This window comes from Colobus angolensis, unplaced genomic scaffold, assembly GCF_000951035.1.
Source record: "Colobus angolensis palliatus isolate OR3802 unplaced genomic scaffold, Cang.pa_1.0 Scaffold200, whole genome shotgun sequence".
Lineage (NCBI taxonomy): Eukaryota > Metazoa > Chordata > Mammalia > Primates > Cercopithecidae > Colobus > Colobus angolensis.
In genome coordinates this window covers 2,507,654-2,528,778 of record NW_012115156.1, presented here as the reverse complement: position 1 = coordinate 2,528,778, position 21,125 = coordinate 2,507,654, and the positions used below count along the sequence as shown (strand labels likewise).

The window sequence follows — 21,125 nt, the reverse complement described above, 5'->3', positions numbered from 1 at the left end:
ACTACAATGATATAACGCTATACACTTACTGGAATATTTAAAATCAGAAATTAAAATACTAAATGTTAGCAAGACCATGAAGCAACAGGGACTCTCATAGAGAGTTGCTCTGAATATTTATATTGGCCCGATCACTTTGGAAAGTATTTGGCATTATCTAGTAAACAAAACTGAACATACATAGGTCCTATGACCTAGCAATTTTACTTGTAGGTATATAACCAATAGAAACCAATATACATATATGCACACAAAGATACGCATAAGCGTAACCCCATTATTTATAGCCGTCAAAAATTGTAGACAATCCATTGTCCATAAAAAGTAAAAGAAAAATAATTGTGTATCACAAAATGGAAAACCACAGAAATAAAATAGTATATACCACAACTACATACAACAACATGGATGGTTCTCATAAACAAAATATTTAGTTTAAAAAGTCAGAAAATATGGTTCTATTTATATAACATTTAAAAATGACAAAATTGTTCTATGGCATTAGAAATCAGAATAAGGATTATCATTGAGAACAGGAGAGTTGTGACTAAATGGGCATACATAAGGCTTATTTTGTATCAGTAATGTTCTTTTTCTTATTCTGGGTAGTGAGCACATGGTTTGTTCATTTTGTAGTAATTTATGAACCTGCACATTTAAGAGTTGCATGCTTTTATATGTTTGCTAAACCTCAATTTTGAAGTTTCTAAAGAGACACTGTATAGGGAGTATCCAGAAAAACACACACACACACACACACACACACACACACACACAAACCCAGAATACCAAGAGCTTAAATAAAGAGTGATTGAAGAAAATATAAATTTTAACCTTAAAAGGCTCCAAATATTTACCAGAAAATGTGAAAGCTATCTTAAAAAATCACAGTGGGACAGCAGTATTATTCTATATTGCTCCAGAAGACCAGTAACTAAAAGAAGGCAGGTTTCGCCCCTTGCGGTCTAATTATTAGAACTTGCTGAAATGCAAATAACAACCTACAAAGGAATAAGCTGCCTATCAATGAAAATATTTAAACTATTTACGCAAAGACTGCATAACCATCTGTCAGAGAAGCTCAAAGGAGGATTCCCATAATGAGACAGAGACTGAACAAGATAAACTCTGCTCCGTTCGTTTCTAAGAGGCTACGGTTCAAAATGAAATTGGTGTCAAACACGTATCTGTCCCCCTCTGCTTTCCTCCTTCCCTTCCTTCCTCTCTCCTTCATTCTACAATCCCTCTTCCCTCTTCTGACTCCAAAAAGATAATTATAGAAAACAAGATCTTTCATTTGGTCAATTCTGTTTCATTCAAGAGAGTCTCACAAAGACTAATAGGTATGATGGGAACCCTCACCAGGGGTCAGATATAGACTGCTATGTATTGCATGCACTGCCAAATCCACTCTCCCCAAAGGAGAAAGTATTTTGGAACTGGATGTTCCTCCTCCTCAAATATTTTTCTAAGTATTTTGGATAACTTCACCACCTCAGAAAACACACCAGAAAATATGTCCATAATTTCCCTAGCTTGATAACTTAATAAATATTTCATACTGGATTGCAGATGTCAAAGTGGTATGCAGCATTCTTTCAAAGACACTTTCATTTCTTAGGTCCATAGAAAACCTTCAAACAACAGCAACTTGTTAAACTGTATATTCATTCCAGCATATTAATTATCAACCAATTGAGATATCATTTTATTTTGTGACTCTTTACTCCACTCCAATAAGATACAGAGCATTTATATCAACAAGTCAGGTATAACTAGTATATTAAGTAGCATCTATTGCAAAGCAACAGATACGTACAAAATTTTGGACACCCAGTGTGAGTATCACTAAGAAAAGGGAAGCAAGCATAATTGGGCTTATTTTGTGGAAGAAAAAAAGAAGGAAGAATGGTAATTGTAGGTGAAATACACATCTAAATGTCAACACTAAAACAATAAAACTTTTAGAAGATAACATAAGAATATATAATTGTGAATTTGAAATAGAAATCTATCTGTGCTATCTTTGGGAGGGGGAAAATGGGAGAGTGCTGCATATAAGAAGGAAACCAATCTTGGCAGAACCCTGGAGAGGTTCAGGACTCAGGAATTCCAGTAATATGGAAGGTAAGAAGGGTTAACTGGGGCTAAAACAAAGAGGTCAATTGAAAATACACTCTACCCATATGAAAAGAATTATCCATAGCCAGATAGTCATGCCCCTCAAACACCCTTGCAAAGGATTGATGACTAATACCTAAAGAAATGGAACCAAGTCCCTGGGGAGAACTACAGCACGTAGCCTGGGACTTGGTGCCGTAGAGCAAGGCCTTCCATATTTAAGAGGGCCGCTGACTAACAGAAAGTTCTCTCTCCAGTCATAGGTTGATGCAAAACCTATCAGTGATTACTAACGGGTTGACCCTAACTAGATTCACAGGGGTAATAGTCAGCTTTTGTGTCGTGTTATTCTTAAATGTTAATGAATAACCAAGAATCACTAGGTACTTGGGAAAAATCTTGTTATGTGATAGACACAAATATATACAGAAAGAAAAATTCATCCTAGTAGACACAGAAGTAATTCAGGGAACAGAATAAAATTTTAAAACAAGCAAAGCAAAACAAAACAAGTAACAATTCTAGTTTTCTCAGGGATCACATAAGAATGCAATACTAAGATTAAAAAAATAAAACGGTATACGATATTTTAAAATGAAAATGACATATAAAGCAAGATTATTCATGCTTTTAACAGGAAGTATGTTCTAGAAAGGGTAAGGAGGAAAGAAAAATGAAGAACACTAGTGATATGCCTGTTCAGCCCAATCCTATTGATACGGTTTGGCTTTGTGTCCCCACCCAAGTCTCATCTGGAATTATAATCCCCAGGTGTTGAGGAAGAACCCTGGCGCAACGTATTTGAATCATGGGGGCAGTTTCCCCCATTCTGTTCTCATGATAGTGGATGAGTTCTCATGAGATCTGATGGTTTTATAAGTGATTGGAAAGTTCCTCCTTCAATCTCCATCTTTCCTGCCACCTTGTGAAGAAGGTGACTGCTGTCACTTCTGCCATGACTGTGAGTTTCCTGAAGCCTACCTGAGCCATGTGGAACTGTGAGTCAAGTAAGCTTATTTCCTTTATAAGTTACCCAGTATTGGATATTTCCTTATAGCAGTGTGAAAATGGACTAATATACCTAGCATGTGTAAATAATAAGATCTTAACAGGAAAGGAAGAAAAGGAATGAGCATTTAAAATTAATAGACTGTTGTTTCCTGACTTTTGAATGACTGCCATTCTAACTGGTGTGAGGTGCAGCATACCAACATGGCACAAGTATACATATGTAACAAACCTGCGTGTTATGCACATGTACCCTAGAACTTAAAGTATAATAATAATAATAATAATAAAATTAATAGACTGAACAATCTCAGAAAAGCTAGGGAAATTTAAGAAGCTAGAAAATACCCAAACATTTGGCAACTAAAAAACAACTTTTGGATAACTCGTGGTTAAAAATAAACTAAAAAGGAGATTAGAAAATTTGGACTGCATGAAAATGAAAACATGACCTATCAAAATATCTGATGGTGCAAAAGTGGTGCTTAGAGGGAAATGTATAGCACTGAAACACCTATGTTAGAAAAGAAGAAAAATCTCAAATCGATGACCTAAACTTTCATCTAAAAAACTAGAAAAAGAAAAGCAAAAACGAAAGTAAGCAGAACAAAAGAAATAATAAATATCAGACATCAACAAAATTAACAACACAAAATCAATAGACAAAAATCAATGAAGCCAATAGCTGGCTCTTTGAGAAGATGGATAAAATCTCTAGCCAGCCTGCTCAGGAAGAAAGAGAAGACCAATATCTGGAGAGTGTGGATATCACCATAGATCCCATAGACACTAAAATGATAAGGGGATACTATAAGTAACTTTATGCCAAAAGATTTGACAAATTAAAAATGCCAACATGAAGCTAGCATTCAATAAAATACAACTATCTTAATTACCATTGTAATAGTAAACATTGCAAAAGCCATATACTGGTCAGATAGGAAGGGGAGTAGCAATCCCTAGACAAGGAATGACAGCTAAATTGATTCTTCTGAGACTTTCTTCCCATATCTCAAAAACTGAAGCACAGTATATATTTATAAAAAGTCACCCACCATGCCAATTCAAACATGTATTCTTGCTATCTTAATTGCAGTGAAGACATTGGTTCAGATTTAGATCTTCCCCTCTGCTAAGAATGAATAGAGATCAACAATGGAGTCAGACACCTACAGTTGGTCCAAAGAATAGCACCTGCCAATATACGCACAGCCACAGTCCTGTGAAGACCCAACTGTAAAATACATTCTTCTCCCAGACAAAATAGTGGGAATAAGGAATGGGAAGGCTCAATTGTGTTCCCTTTTTAGCTATGGCATCTAAATAAACATAATACTGTTTCAAAAGTTAGGTTGTAAAGAGCATTGAATTAATTCACCACATCTTAGAGTTAAGGAGAAAAAGAGAAGTCAGCATGATTGCTAAATTTCTGTTTCTGATCCAAACTGTGCTATACACACCAAACTCTTAAAGTATTAAATTATATTCAACTGGAAAATCAGAAGAAAAAATGTTTCAAATATTATGCAACATAATTTACTCCTAACAGCAAAAGCACTAAATTAGAACTGTTACATATTACTTCAGTGTTTTCTGCCAAATTCACCATCATGCTTTGCAAATTAGATTGAGCCATAATTTTCATAAATTTTAGAGAGTAGTCGTGGTTATATCCCTCTTAATGCTCTGAAGATTAGCTCTGTTATTTATTAGAGCACACTCAACATCTTTCCTGAAAACTGATTTTTATTAAAATCTTTCTTATGAGGCCCTCTTTTAATTTTGAGAAGTAAAACTATTTGTTTGACAGAATAGTCATTTAATTTATCCATGTCTAATGATATATTTCAGATAGCAAATTATTTTTTTCCTCTTCTTGTTTTGTATCATTTGTAATATGAAAGGCATTGTACTTGTTAACATTAGGCAGCCAGGAGTTTTTTCTAACAATTTATAGAGCTGAAGAAAGAAATACTACTATCATTTTGCATCAAGGGTCAAATAGTCACATGGATATATTTGTCCTTTATTGCACATACACAAATCCAAAACAATCTGTAAATGCTTCCTCACTTACGTACAATAGCACCTTTTATAATTTCAGTAACACAAATGTTTTAAAAGGTAAAAACCCTTATGTACATCACTGCAATCAGCAAATTCACTAATTTTACATCTTACTGCACCCACCCCATTTTGAATTCTATTTCTCCAAAACTTGTAGCAATTTTAATAGCTCTTAATTAGTATTTTAATATGTGAAAAAAGTACATAAAATTGAGTTTAAAAGAAATAATAGCTTTCTTAGTTGCATACAGAGTGTGCATCCATAGACTCCAGTATACCAATGTTTTTGAAAGTTTCTTCTGGATGGAATTAGTAAAAATCTGTTCCCACAAAAGGATTATACTAAATGATTATTCTCTCTTTGTTAAAAATAAACTGTACTGATTTTAAGATTGTAGTTAATATTCTCTTTGCTGTAAACCACAAATTGAACTCTTAAGCAAAATGGAGGATTCACTGAAATGGTCCTGCAGTATCTCCCAAATTCAAAGATCCTATTGAAGGCCCTTCCAAACAAAGGGACAGGTACATGAGGAGATTGGGGACCTCAGCAGCAGGAGATTATGATCATACATTTTAAAAGATTAGCCTCAGTGACTCTGTGGCTCTGTGTCTCTCCATTTCTAACATCCCTTTCCAACAGAGGGAATCCTATTGGCTCAACAGTAATTGATCATCTAGGTGGAGAGGGTTAGGGATTAGGGAGGACATCCATGGCCTCTAGGGCACCTGTCCTGGATCTGCATTCCATTTCCAGAGAAGAAAGAATTGTGAGGTGCCACCCCAAGGTTCTACCTCTTTGCTGCATGGTTTTTTTGTTTGTTTGTTTCTTTGTAAACAAAAGTTACAATATATAATAAATTCACCAATAATTGTCCATTTTAAAATTTTCCTAAAGTATTATAATCTATGTTTCTTGCTTCTATGTATGACTATAAAATATTTCAAACATAAAGTAAGTTAAGAAAGGTTAATATAACAAATATTAATGTAACTATTATATCTAATACTCAGGTAGCCAACATCCTGCTAATCAACTTACTCAAATCTTAACATTCTCACATATTGGAATCATAAATGTTAAAGAAACAAAGCATCATATAAAAGTCTATTCTTTAATCCTACTCTTCTTCCTCCTTTATTTTCCAACTTCCTCCTACCTAGCACAATGTAACCATTTTCCTTAACTTAAGGTATATTATTCCTCAGTGTGTACTATAAAGTTTTTATATGATTACAACATGAGTATGTCCATACAAATGATTATTGTGTCAGTTTTTGAACCTTATATAAACATTTAAAATAATAAGTTATTAAGCATTCTATGTGTATGGGGTTTTTTGTTTGTTTGTTTGTTTGTTTTGGAGCCAGAGTCTCAACTCTGTCACCTGTCACCCAGGTTGAAGTGCAGTGGTTCCATCCCGGCTCATTGCAACCTCCGCCTCCTGGGTTCAAACAATTCTCCTGCCTCAGCTTCCCAAGTAGCTGAGTTATAGGCACCTGCCACCACACCTGGCTTTTTTTTTTTTTTTTTTTTGTATTTTTAGTAGAGACAGGGTTTCACCATGTTGACCAGGCTAGTCTCAAACTCCTGACCTCTTGATCTGCCCATTTCAGCCTCTCAAAGTGCTGAGATTACAGGCGTGAGCCATCGCGTCCAGCTCATTCTGCGTTCTAAATAGTGTTTTAAATACTTTTGCCTGTATAAATCGATTTAATCCTCACACACTTTCTATTTAATACAGTTTGTAATCCAATTTACCGATAAGGAAACTGAAACACAGGAAGGCACAAACTCACCATTGACTGAGAGTCATTCTGTACACATCATTCTGAAACATGGCTTTTTTCCTTTTAACTAAACTCGATGTCTTTGAGATGATCTTACGCTGACATAAAGAATGCCTATATTTTTGCATTAATTTCTGTATAATGTCCCATTGTAAGAATGGACAACAACCTATTCTTATGTTTATGAACATTTAGGTTATGCTGCTATTATGAGCAATGCTACAATTACACTTACATGATAATTACAGACTTGTAATTATCTCCTTGCTTATATGATTGAGAGTTTCTCTCAATTATTTATCTACTAGTATAAAGATTATACACATCTTTCTCTTTACTAGGTATTGTCAAACTGCTCTCTAACGTTGCCTAACAATGTACTCTACTGCCATCACCGAACATGGTTTCTTACTTCACATCTCACCTGCATTTGGAATAACTGGTCTTTTAAAATTTTTGTCGACCTCGTGGGTGTGAAATATAGCTCATTTTAATTCTCTTGTCTGTGATTAGCAATCAGATTAGTTGAGTGTCTTTTCCTATTTATTGAACTATCTGGCATCCTCATCCCTAAATTGCCTGTTTATAATCTGTACAGTTGTTGATTGGATTATTTTAACTAGTAAAAATTCTTTTTAAGTTATTGATACAAATGCTTTGTCAGTTTTATGTATTATATATATATATGGCTTGTCTTTAAACATTGCTAGTTATCTTTTGTCAGTAAAGGATTTTAGTTTTAATGAAATCAGATTTACTAAATTTTAATGGTTTGTGATTTTAGCATTTTGTTAAATAAATTCTTCCCAGGAGGTATAAAGAGATTTTTTCCCATATTTTCATATTTAATTAAATCACATGGAAGTAATATTCATGTTTCCATGGATGAGTGTCTCTCTTTGGGGGCACAATGGTTAATGAGCTCAGAATCTGGACCCAGATTGCTTGAGTTTAAACATGAGTTTTACCGTGAACTTTGGGCAAAATATTTAACCTCTCTGTGACTCATTTTGTCACCTAGAAATAAAGATACAAATCAGGAGTGATTGAGTTAACATATAAAGTGCTTAGAGCAGTGACAGTCATGCAATACAAGCTACTAATGTATCTACTGTTGTTATTAACATCAGTTTTACCTGCTACATCCAAGCTAATACCCCATTGTCATAAGTAATATGGTTTCATAAGTCTTGCTCTGTGAAGGGCAATTTTGTTCATTTGCATAGAGGTTAAAATCAGACTCTGGAGCCAGACTGCCTAGATTTGATTTCAAGTCACTCACTAATCAGTTATGTAAACCTGGATAACATGTTCAACCTCTTCGTGCCTCAGAATTCTCATCTATAGAGTGGATATAAAAATAATACCTATTTCTATTTCATATATGTAGTAAATATTAAGAGTTCAAGGATATAAAGCACTTATGGAAAATGCCGAGTACTTGGTAAGCTTTTAATATATGTTAGCTATTGCTGAAATTATAATCATTATTATTATTATCTAATTGTCTTAATGAAGTATAATTGGCTGTCTTGATTCTGTCAGTTTGAAAAACCCAGCACCAATTATATATGGGACATGTACTAGCAGACACAAGATTTAACTTGAAAAGTTTCTTACATATGTAAAATTTTTGGACACCAAATCATGCTTGGGCTTTTGGTTATTTGCAAATGACCAAATATTTTTTATTTCAATTCAGATGACTATATCTCATGTCAGATATGTAACACTAAAGATATCATTAAATTTTCACATAAAATGATTGATAACTTTAAATACCTAAACAGAATTATGTTTTGCTTACATAAGATTACATTAGTGAAACAATTACACACTTTTTTTTTCTAAAATGGCTAGAACTAAGCTTTAGCATCTGTAGTTATAGAGCACTGCAGTGGATGTTGGTAGTATCCCTCTTAGATCTCATTTCCCAGGCAGATGTACCCAGCTCCATAGCTGCAGGTGTTAAAAGCCAATAGTTCCCACCTGCACCCTCCTTGAAAGGACTGTCCTTAGCTGACAGGAGCTACTTCTCCATCTCCCACCTCTGTGGCAGCTGATGATTAATTGATGGAGAGAGGAATGGCGAAGGAAATGTATACAAGCAAATTCCCCTTGCTGCAGGCAGAACAATCTCTCATACTCCAGAGCTCTCTGTGAGATCAGACTGAGACTAGATTTCCACTGAAACCACATCTCTGCCTAGCTTCTTCCTCTATAGTATCATGCTTCCATCATGCCATAACAGGTTTCAGAGGAGAGAATTTTCTCAATAGATCACTTGCACTAAAATTGGCATCCTAGACTCTGCTTTTAGGGAATCTGACCTAATGTAACACATGGTATTTATGCTTTATTAAACATCTATAATGCAGTAGCTTGCACTTTAGGAGGCCCAACAAGAGGGTAACTTGAGCTCAGGTGTTCCAGACTAGCCCGGGCAACATAGGGAAACCCTGTCTCTACAAATAACTTTAAAAAATAGCTGGGTGTGGCAACACATGCCAGTAGTTTCAGCTTTTCAGGACGCTGAGGTGGGAGAATACTTGAGCCCAGGAAATCTTGGCTGCAATGAGCCATGATGGTACCACTGTGCTCCAACCTGGGCAACAGAGCAAAGCACTGTCTCAGAAAAGAAAAAAAAACAAAAACACACCTACTAAGTTTTAGGCTTAGATGTGCATTACACATTATATAATTTTATTACATAAATATCTCAGCAGTGTGAAAATTATTATCCCCATACTTTGGGTGGGGAAACTCAGGCTGTGTTGAGTTGAGAAATGTGTCTTTAGCTTGTGATAAGTAGAAAATTCAAGATTCAAACTCAGATAAGATGACTCCATAAACCTTTACTCTGTCCTGCACTTCTCACTGCCTCTGTATCAAATTTTCATCCAGGAAATAAGGAAATTAAAGATCTATCCAGCTATACTTTTTCTAGTGAAATAAACGTTGATATACATTTTCCCAAAAACGTTGATGTAATTTATTTAAAATGAGGGTAAGATTGTGTGAGTCATATAATTTCCATAAGGGTTTATTAGTAGACAAGCATGAATTCTATTAAAAAATAAATAAACATCTGTATAATACCTTCATTTTCTTGAAAGGGAACATTTTATAAAAGTTGGAAAATAGAAAGGAGGGAAAAGATCATGTCAGCACAATGTTATTGGTCATATACAACACAATCTTATGTTTCATAGAGATTTCAACACAGGAAATGGGTATATTAGGAACCACCTAATTCATAAGTTTTCCTGACCCAGGTACAGTGGTTTCTTTGAATGACTCTAAAGGAAAAGCTGTAGGGAATGTTTTTTTACTAGCTTCAATAATGCATATTTCAAAGCCAAAACTAGTCACCCATGTGATTGTTTACACAGTCAACATTCAGTGGGAAAACAAGTGTCAATGGGTCTCACTTTTCCCACCCAGAACAGTATGTGACATGTGACCTCTCATTATTATATTCATGAGTCTTTGATTAGAAAGGAAATGTTTTATTTTTACTTTTTTCATTCAACAAATCAGGGATTCTTAGTTTGCTACCATCTGAAAAATAATTATCTCCTCCCCTAGCTGCCTGTTCACTAGAAAGAGTTACATAATCCTATTACATTAGAAGCACTATAGGGAGGACCCATCTCCCAAAAATCTTTGTTTTTTGACAAATAGTAAAGTGGTTTGGACAGAGTATAAGTTAAAATGGAGAGTGGTTCCTACAACACTAAAAAATCTATAGTGTTTCTTTAAAAAATATTCTGATGGCTATAATATCTTACAATGACCAGCAATATTTACATCTCTAATAAAATATATAAGCAACTGATTATCTCAAAGAACTGTTTCAACTATCTTTTCTAAGGAGAAATTCAAATCTAATCAATGTTTTCCTTAAAGACTATGAGCAAAAGTATTGCATATTTTCTATATCTATTTTATTCACAATTATAGCTTTATAGTTGTAACACTCCTTTATTATAAAATTTATTATATATTAAATAGCTGTCATGGATCATACAGTGTGACAAATGCTTAATCTATATTTTCAATAATAATATTAAGATGAAGGTTCTCTTTTAATTCCCACATTACAGAGAAGGAAATTGTGGCTTAGAAAATACAGTAACGTCCTTTGCAATCCATAATACTTGGTAGGCAGTGAGTCTGGAACTTCAGTCTAGTTACTGTCTACCTCAAAATTCTGTTTTTTAATCACTGAACTATACTAAATCCTCTAAAGCCAGGATTATACTTCTTTCCATTATTAAAATTATTATCAGCTCTTCACTCTCCACTGAATCTCACAAATCACCATTTCTTACATAAAAACAAGCACATGGTTTGCAGATTTTATCTCCTAAGTAATCACTCAATCTTTCTCTTCCCATTCATTTTGTCATTTATTTATGTCAGCCTTCTATTATGTATTGCCTGAACTGTTACAATAGCCTCTCAGTTGACCTCCCTGTCTTATATCTCATTCCCCATCTCTATGGAGACACACTTATCCCCATATACTGCTGCTGGTGTACTCTTAAATTGCATGTCTGATCACATTAACCATTTGTATACATTCTTTTAAGGACATTCATCACCTTCATCTCAGTAACACTGTCCTTGCTACTGAGCACAGCAACAGAGCCCTTAGACCTGTCTGTTACCAATCTCTTTGGCTTCATTGCCTTCTCTCCCACGTTTATTTGAGAATTATTTACCAAGTAAAATTGACCAGGGTTGGTGACCAAATGGATGTGAAATCTGATAAGTGGAAAAGGAAAAACAAATAACTTAGTAATAGAGTAAATGTTGAGCATTCGAGGGATAGCAATATGGAGGTAAACTTTGGAGTAGAATTCAGATCTTTTTCTCCAGCTTCTTAACATCTGCACATATTCTTTTATCAAAAACAACTCAAATTCAGTATGTTCAAAATCAACCACATGATCTCTGTCCCCCATTTCTGATCTTTTAGTGCACTACATCTCAGAGTGGCAGTACCATCTATCTATCTCCAAAGACCACCCCCTTTCTTTCTACCCCTTTCTTAACCATATCTTATCATAGTATCCTGCCAAGTTTGCCTTCTAAATAGCTCTCAAATCATTTCTCTTCTTTTCATCAGATTTTGCAATGCATCTGCTGGCATCTGCTTTATGCTTTCTGTAATTTATTCCCTATACTAAAGGCACACTGATGTTTTCTGTCTGAAAATCTGATTATATCATCCTCTATCCACTTACACACAATCAGAGCTTTTTGTGTTTTCCTCCATAGCACCTGTCACATTGCATTTTTGCTTTTATTTCTATACAAATAATGATTATTTGATTATTCATTTTCTGCCCCAAACAACTGTAAGCTCCATAAGCACTTGCCACCCATTATATCCCAAGCAGTTAGTACGATGCCTCATATAGAGCCATTTATCACTATTTGTTTAATGACTAACTGAAAAAACATAATTAATAGATAGACAAAAAAGATCTAGGTTTCTGCTTTTTGTAGCAAGAAACGTAGTCAGTGAACTCATGGGTTTTGATGGTTCACTAAGGGAAAATGTGTATAGTAGAAGCGATACAGGTCAACTGGAGGTATAAGATGATCAGCCCAAGAAAGAGACTGAGTTAAAAAGTCAGAAGAAAGTAGAAAAAATGTAAGATAACTACATCATAGACACCAAGAAAGGAAATAAAACAGATTGATCTGCTATGCAAATACCTCAGAGTAGTCTTGAAAGAAATTGGAAATTATTGTTCCAAAATAATCCATTTTACCTCTCTAATTTCTAACTAGTTTTTTCTTCAATTACCACATCTTGACCTCTAAGATGTTCCTTAGTCTCTAACATATACATGAAATGCTCTCAAGATGTACATCTTCATTAAAGCATCCTGTGTAATTCTACCATTTCTATTGCAACATTTCTGGAGATTAAATTATGTCCTAGTTTCAGCCTCATTTAAATATTTAATTTCTATAAATTTTTCACTGATATTTCTGAGAAAATGCATTTGTAATAGCTCATATATTTATTCGATGAGTTCAGATCTCTGAATTTTTTACATCTGTTTGAATTACTGTCATTTGCCTCTAATGTGAGTTGTTGGCTGTTCGAAAACAGACCAGTACAATGTGCTGTGCCAAGCACTTGTCATAAGCATACACTTTATAAATGCTTCACTGTGGTAGTAGTGTTAAAAACTTCATAGCATGAGCAATCAGGAAGCTACACTTGCTCAGAAAACAATAGATCTGCATACAATTGAGAAATAAATAATAAAATTATTCATTTTAGTCTTTTAAGAATTTTTAAACCTAAAATACATGAGGCGTGAGGTGGAAACATCTTCATACCTGAAAGACTCATATTTAAAATAAAGCTAAATAGCTACATTACTAGGGAAAAACATTCATTGTCCCTGTCATTTGAAGCACTGTACAACAAATAAAAATATTTTAAAAATATTTTTGTACATAAATTGCACATAAATGTCAATGTTTTGTCTAAACAGATAATGGAAGAGCATATTAATTTAAATATTAATATTATATTTTCTATAGTATTCATCTAGAGCTGAATTTAATTATTCCACTTTTATTTTGTCTTACTTTCTATCTCCACTCTGTAAAATATAAACCTGCTAAGGTCATGAACTCTGCAGCACCTCAGGCTCCCAATACCTAGAACCATTCCAACCTTGTGCAAATGCACAAGAAATATGTTTTGGGTGACTGGAAAATGAATGGAAGTTGAGCAAGAACATATATAGGCATATCATTTAGAAGTCTGTTTTAATTTCTTTAAGATATAATAATGGCTTGAATCAAGGCAAACAATACTTAGGATGATTAAAGTAAATTGATTTGACTTATACTTAAGAGAAATTGGTAAGTAGTTTATTCAACACGGGTGAGAGAAAGAGTCTGTAACTGACATGCTTCTGATCTGAGTAAGTTGCTGTAATTAGTCATCAAAGGAGGCAACAATGGAAGAACAAGATAAAGAAGATGTGTTTGAAAAGAAGCAAATCGTTGTGGTTCAAATCACAGACTCTGGGTCTCTAAAGCTGTCTGTGCTTGCTGGTCCTACTATTTAATCGTGGACCATTTTTTTCAACCTTATGGAATTTGTTTTCTACCTTTACTGCTTTACTGTGGGTGGAATTTGTTCTTGACAAATTAAAAAATAATAATAATCTACAGGCAAACACAATGGATGGTTTTTCAGTCCTTATCTTGTTTGACCACTGATAATCATTTGCTGCTTCTTGGACCTCCTTAACAAGTTCTTTGACACCACTTTCTCCTGCCTTTCCTCAAATCTCTCTAGCTGCTATACTAACAGTCAGATAAATTCCAGACTTTTCTATTGTGATTACTAAGGCTGTCCAAAGTCTAGTCTCTGCCCATGTTTCCATCCCCACCCTTTTAAAACCTCTGTCAGCCTACTTCCTACAAGAAATTTTCCCTTATTTTAAGTCGAGGCTAATTCTATTCTATTAACTAAACATGGTATGATTTTTTCTCTCTCTGAAGTACATTGAGGGTTTTGCCTGCATGTGATATTTTCAGTGGATCTGATAGTGAGAAAAACTCCAACTTTTTTTTGAGAAAGTATTGGTAGAATAGATGTCCTTATATACATATTGTTCTGTTGCTCTAAATATTTTTTATCACACTATTTCTGATTATTTTTCTGTAAGTCAGTCACTTACTACAGTTTTAGCATGAATATTTGCCTTTTCTATTAAATTTTATTTGGAATATGTTAAGACTTACACAGACTGTTATCACAAATACCATATTAACAAAGCATGAAAGTAAATCTTTATTCCAAATAATATTCGCATACTCTACATATTTGATATAGCACACATTTTAATAAAGTAAAAGTATATTCTCCTTGGATCATTCAAAATAATAATGATAACACATATTCTTCTATTATATGATTTCTATCACATCTTCTAAGGTAGGACTAGAAGGCAGACTATGGTACTATATTCTAGGAGTCATGTAAAATCAGGGGACAAAACTTGGGGTCAGTTGGCGATGCAACTTGAGAGAGTGTAAAAAGAGGTTAAGTTTAAAAGAAGCAGGAGGCTTTACCTAGGTTAAAGAACCATTCTGCCACGCAAAGGCATTTTCTTTGCAATGAATGTTTAGAATCCTTTTTCTTTTTAACCATTTTGCTACTTCTAGAGATGTAAATGAGAATTTTTGACTTTTTACATTTATTCCTATAATATGTAATTAATAAGGAAGAACCATATTTTACATCTTATTAATTACTTTAAGAAAGATATTTAATGTTATATTTTTAATGTTAATTGTGCCTTCAGTGTATACATTTTAAGCTATTAGGTGAAATGTACTTACACTCAGTTTTCCATTGCGATTGTCTTCTTCTCTCATTGCCAGGGCCATCAGAAAATTATCTTGTAGGTCTTTACCAGCACTTGTTAGTGTCCTATAAAAAGCAGATCTTCAGTTGTAATATATTAGATAACAAATATGTTTCCAACACTCTGGAGCCAACAATAATGCTTTTTTATTCCAAGTGACAACTTCCTTGCAACATGAAAACCATATAAACAAAATCATTATGATCTGCTAGATTCCTCAATTTAATTTTATACAGTAATAGAGTCTTTATTTATAAATAGTTGAAATCAAGCCTTTAAATAATATATCCATATCAAGATTCATGGCAGATATAGTTTCATTTACATGCCCATTTTGTTATTTTTTTTAACATATCATGAAAAGTCAACATGCTTGTACTGCTCACTTCCCATACAAATTTTAAATTGTCTATAATTTTAGTACAGTTTATTTATTAATTTGAAGAAATGAAAATGCTAGACACCTATGCTAATATAGTTACTGGAGCAGAGCATTAATTTTAGCTCTATGAGTAGAGACAATCAAGGCAGGGAAGGAAACTAGGTTGACTTATCTTTATTAGATGAAAGGAAGCATCAAGAATTCAGAAAATAACATTCTCTGGAAATATATTTTAAAAGAAATGTATCACAAAGATCTCAATCAAACAAAACTGAACCACATAATAGTGAGTTCAAGAGTGATTTGTGAAATAATCATCTTTTCTTTATACAGCAATTTCCTACATATTCCACAAACTTTTTCATCATGTGTCTGCTATGTACCAGGAACTGTATCAGGGCACAATCATGCACAAGACATAGTTCCTGCTCTCAAGTTGCCTATGGTCTCATAGAGGTAAACAGATACATAAGGATAATATCATACCATGTGATAACTGGAATAATAGAGATATAGACCAAGTATGAGAGGAGTTCATAAAACAAGTGTCTTACTCAATGAAAAGTCACTTAATCTCAAAATTAAAACCAATTATTCTTGAACTTAATGTTAAAACTTGAGGTAGTATTAACCAGTTTGTGGGGTGGAAGGAGAGCATTATCACTAACTACAAAGGAATAAAGAAATACAAATGTAAAATTGCAAGGCAATCGTGTAATAGCAAAACAGAGTAAACACAGGAAGTGAGGGAGAAACCAGTTAATAGAAGTTAACATTTTAATAAACATATTGTTATAAATATTTAGTAAGTCCAGAGAGTAGAGTCTGGTCTTAGAACTCATTCTCACAATCGCTTTCAGGGAAGGCTTGTGTGCTACTTAAGGAGGTTGGACCTTGTCATTGTACCAGAAAGTGTTGAACCAAAAGGGTCTAATGCAAGGAAATCAGATAATCAAATCTGTGTTTTAGAAACAGTATTCAGTAACTTTGAAAAAGGTAGCCTGGAGGAGAGCAACACTGCAGGGATTAATTAAGGGACTATCACAAACCTTTAGAAAGAGATGATGAATATCTGATTTAAAGAAGTGATGGTAAGGATAGGAAGGAAAGGATAGATTTGAGAAATATTTAAGAAAGAAAATACACCTAGTGATTATTTTTTGTGAAGAGTTAAGGAGCAATTACAACTAGGTTAAATCATTGCAACCTACTGTTTATGTTATTGATCTAGAAAGGTAGCTCTTTAAATTGATCATAACTTATCAGCTTTTGCTTTTCTAGCTTTATGTTCCTCAGCTTGTCATATATATTATATATATTATATATATATAAAATATATATCACTTAATAAAAAACCTAAATTTACATGGAAAATAATTACTAATTAGCATGAAAGGAGAGAATCAGATATTTGAGAATGTCTTTAATGCACTGTTCTGTCCAAAAGTGAGTGTTCCATGTTATGATATATACTATGTACTACTTGAATACTAAATGTCTCAAACAGAAAAGTAATTTTATCAGTTGCTTGTTTAGAAAAATCTACATGTGTCCTACTGCTAACAGGATAAGCTTCTAATCACTTATTCAGCATCTACCTAATTTCCTGCTTATGATCTGTTTTAAAAACTACAGTTTGTTGGAAATTCTCTGTGAAATTTGAACAGAGAATTCATTTTACAAGTACATAAATCAACAGTGGCTAGGTTATACTACAGTAACCCATAGCCCAAATCTCAGTGGTTTACAGTTGCAAGAGATTACTTCTCAATAATAACATGCATAAATAGCAGGTTTACTGTGGCTCTTCATCTTGGGGGACTGAGACACTGATGAAACATCTTCTATCTGAACCATCTTCGGTTATTGCGCAGAGGAGAGAACATAGCCACACAATGTCTCTTAAAGCTTCTGCTTAAAAGTAACACATACAACTTCTACTCATATTTTCTTGGCCAAAGCAAGTGCTATGGCCAACCTTGAAATCAATGGTGTGAGAAAATACAATCCTTTCTAGGGATTTGTAGTAAATATTTGTGAACAGTAGCTCAGACACTCATGGCTTCCTATAGCATAACCAACAAAGGTTGAGATTAGATTGCTCAGAAAGTAAGAGCAGTAAAGAAAACAATTCCTGAGCAAATCCTGATAGTACAGATTTGTTAACTTGGTTCACTGTAGTGTAACCAAGTAAAGGCTCTTTTGAGAATTAAAATCACTAATTCTAGCTTCAAAACCGAACCTTCCCCTACATACCCACGGACCATCCTAAAAATTACAGCTAAAGGAAGGAAAAATTAATAGATTTCGTCTTCTGTGATAGTTGTAGACATCTATTGCTTTTGCCTCCTAATATTTTTTCTCCCTTTTTGTTGTCAACACAACCCTAACTTTTACTTGGGCAACAGTCTTTTCTACACTCTTTGTCTTAGTAGAATTAAGGTATCCACTTACTTACAACTCTAACCTCCCAAACCTCAGCTAATGAATACACCTCAAGGTTTGCCAATGTCATTTCACCTCATGAGGATGTAAATCTTTAACAGAGACACAAGAATGAAAGGTAGCTGGATTTATAGTGGCTACCCTTACTTCCTACTACATAGTCTTATTCAACTTTGTCTTTGAATCTATGATAATCGGGGATCTTCCAATTCCCTTTTTGATTTTGTTCATTAGAATTGGTTTCTATTGCTCACAATAAAAACCTGTAATTGATACAATGGCTATACAGTTAGGGTACTACAGAATTTCTAAGAATTTCCACAAATTATGTCTACTTTCTACTCCTGCTACCTTCCCAAGCATACCTTATTTTGCTGCAAATTTTTAGAACTTTACAGATAAAGTCCAATTTGATCATCAACCCTGATCCCACAGCACAAAAGGTAATGATCACTATCAGTTTTGCCTGTAGCCGTCAAGGTTTTTAAAATTATATATAGATATATGTCTATAATATATCTATATATTTGTGTATACATAAAAATATATATAGTATGTGGTCAGTTGTCCATTTTATTACATATTTTGCAACTTACTGTTTTATTGCTATTGTTATAACTATTCCTTGAAGTGGATGTTTATGAAAGTTCCAAGGAAAATCAAAACTATCCCTGATATATCAGATATAAAATGCCAGAAGAATAGATTTTTAGGCATCATTCACTAGTAAGGACGGGACTCCTAATATTTTGCTAAGCGTGACTCTCTCAATAATGGCCGAGGTTTTCAGCAGATATCTGGGCTGGACAAGAAAATAAAGTAATAGGCAATAGAATTCTTACTGTCTCTGGACACTTACTATGGCAGACACTGTTCCCCCTTCTTCCATAACAATGAAAGCCCTAGTTTTCACTTGTACATGTAGCAGCCTGGAATAAAGACCACATTTCTTAGTCTCTTTGCAGCTAATTATGTTCATGTCACTAACTTTTGCACATAAGAGTCAAGTGAAAATGATTTGTGACTCCTAAGAGTATGCTTAAAGTAGGGAGGGGTACTTTTTTTCTTGTAGCTAGAATGCAATATAATGACTGAAACTCCAACTGCCATCTTGGCCATAAGTTGGAGGCCACTATTATGGAGAAACAAAGAGGGACAGGGTCCCTGATATTTTAGAATACCCACACAGCCTTGAGTAACACCAGCTGGAGTGTGTGAATATGAGATTGAAAAGAATCTATATTTGGTTTCAGCCACTGTTATTCTGGGGTTTTCTGTTACTTTTTTACCCACCTAATCCAAAAAGACACTTGACCATTTGAAATTTGTTCACTTTCTGAAAAAAGATGCTCTTGTGTGATTGGCTTGGTGATCAAATTGGAATTTAACCTTAGGTGAAATATTCTAAGAATTTCCCAGGAGACTGTATTACTTACATAACTAAAATGATTTTTTTAAGACAGTCATAGGTTAAGTCTATCAAATAATAGCACAATATAATAAAAATTAAACTAAAATATAAGATGGAATATCAACCTTTAATTCCTACTCACTTATCAACTGATTAGTCCAAACAACCACATTTTTCTGAACCTGGATTTCATGATGTGCTAAATAATATCTAGGCCCAATAGCAGAGGTAAAACTTGTGGTCTAAAGCAATCATACCGTATCATTAACCACCAAACATCATTAATATATAATTAGTCCAAGCAAATGACTATTATCCTGACAATATCCTAAGTTCATACTGTTCTTCTTTTATTATTATGCAAGTCTCACATACATAGAATTACATCATTTCTTATAAACTCAATGAGGAAGATAGAAGTATTATATAAATTTAGAACAGAGGAGATAAGGATCTTTGGCTCCAAAGCTATCTGAAGCAGAGAAAAAAATGTTACATAATAATCATTCTTATATTATGCTACAGCTGAGAACCTAAAACTTCTTAGCAAGAGGAAATATTGGAAAAGAATGAAAGTTAATGCAGAGTGTGAGGTAAGGAATTCTTAAATCTTTAACATGCATTACTCTTCTTTAACTAGGTTTATTTAACAGCCAGTGACCTGAGAAACCTTGCTTATATAAATATTACAAAAGCAGTAACTTCCTCAAGAAGTGAAGTAGGTCTGTTTCAAAATCTTAGCGTTATAAGTTCTACAAAGGCAAATACTCCATCTTTATTGTTCATACTCCACTGCAGTTTCAAAATGTGGTAAAAGTTACATGGATGAGTTAAATTTTACCAAGCATGTTTAATCAATAGCTAAAGCTATTTATATAATCCTACTTGAATGATTATAAACATATTATTAATCTTCAACAATTAGGTTACTGGTTTTATGATTTAAGTGTGTTGTTTATATATCATTATCACATAACTGACATTATTAGCTTAAAACTCAAAATGAAGGAAAAACAAAAGGAAAAAATTGGAAAACTGTTAAAGTAGAAACTTATTTTCAAGATTTACTTTTTAAGAGTTTATTTTTTAAATAAATTCTTTCACTACATATTTGTGATATCAATTATTTTTTGGATTTTTAATGTATAACTGGAAGTGTTCTAACAAACAAAGTTTGATTAATAATTAAGATGTTTTCTAGGCCATGCATGGTGGCTCATGCCTGTAATCCCAGCATTTTGGGAGGCTGAGGCATGTGGATCACAAGGTCAAGGGATGGAGACCATCCTGGCCAACATGCTGAAATCCTGCTCTACTAAAAATACAAAAATTAGCTGGGCATGGTGGCACACACCTATAGTCCCAGCTACTCTGGAGGCTGAGGTAGAAGAATCACTTGAACCTGGGAGGCAGAGGTTGCAGTGAACCAAGATCATGCCACTGCACTCCAGCCTGGCAACAGAGCAAGACTCCATCTCAAAAA

General features: G+C 33.9%; 1 protein-coding gene across 2 annotated transcripts in view; it reads right to left on the bottom strand.

Moving 5' to 3' along the window:
* The window catches only part of LOC105511584 (chromosome unknown open reading frame, human C4orf22), a 642,164-nt gene that overhangs the window by 402,742 nt on the left and 218,297 nt on the right, over positions 1-21,125 (bottom strand). For both annotated transcript variants that reach the window (XM_011941743.1, XM_011941744.1), the window contains exon 3: positions 15,379-15,469. In XM_011941743.1, the coding sequence (XP_011797133.1) occupies positions 15,379-15,469 (91 nt within the window). The remainder of the gene's footprint in view (positions 1-15,378; positions 15,470-21,125) is intronic.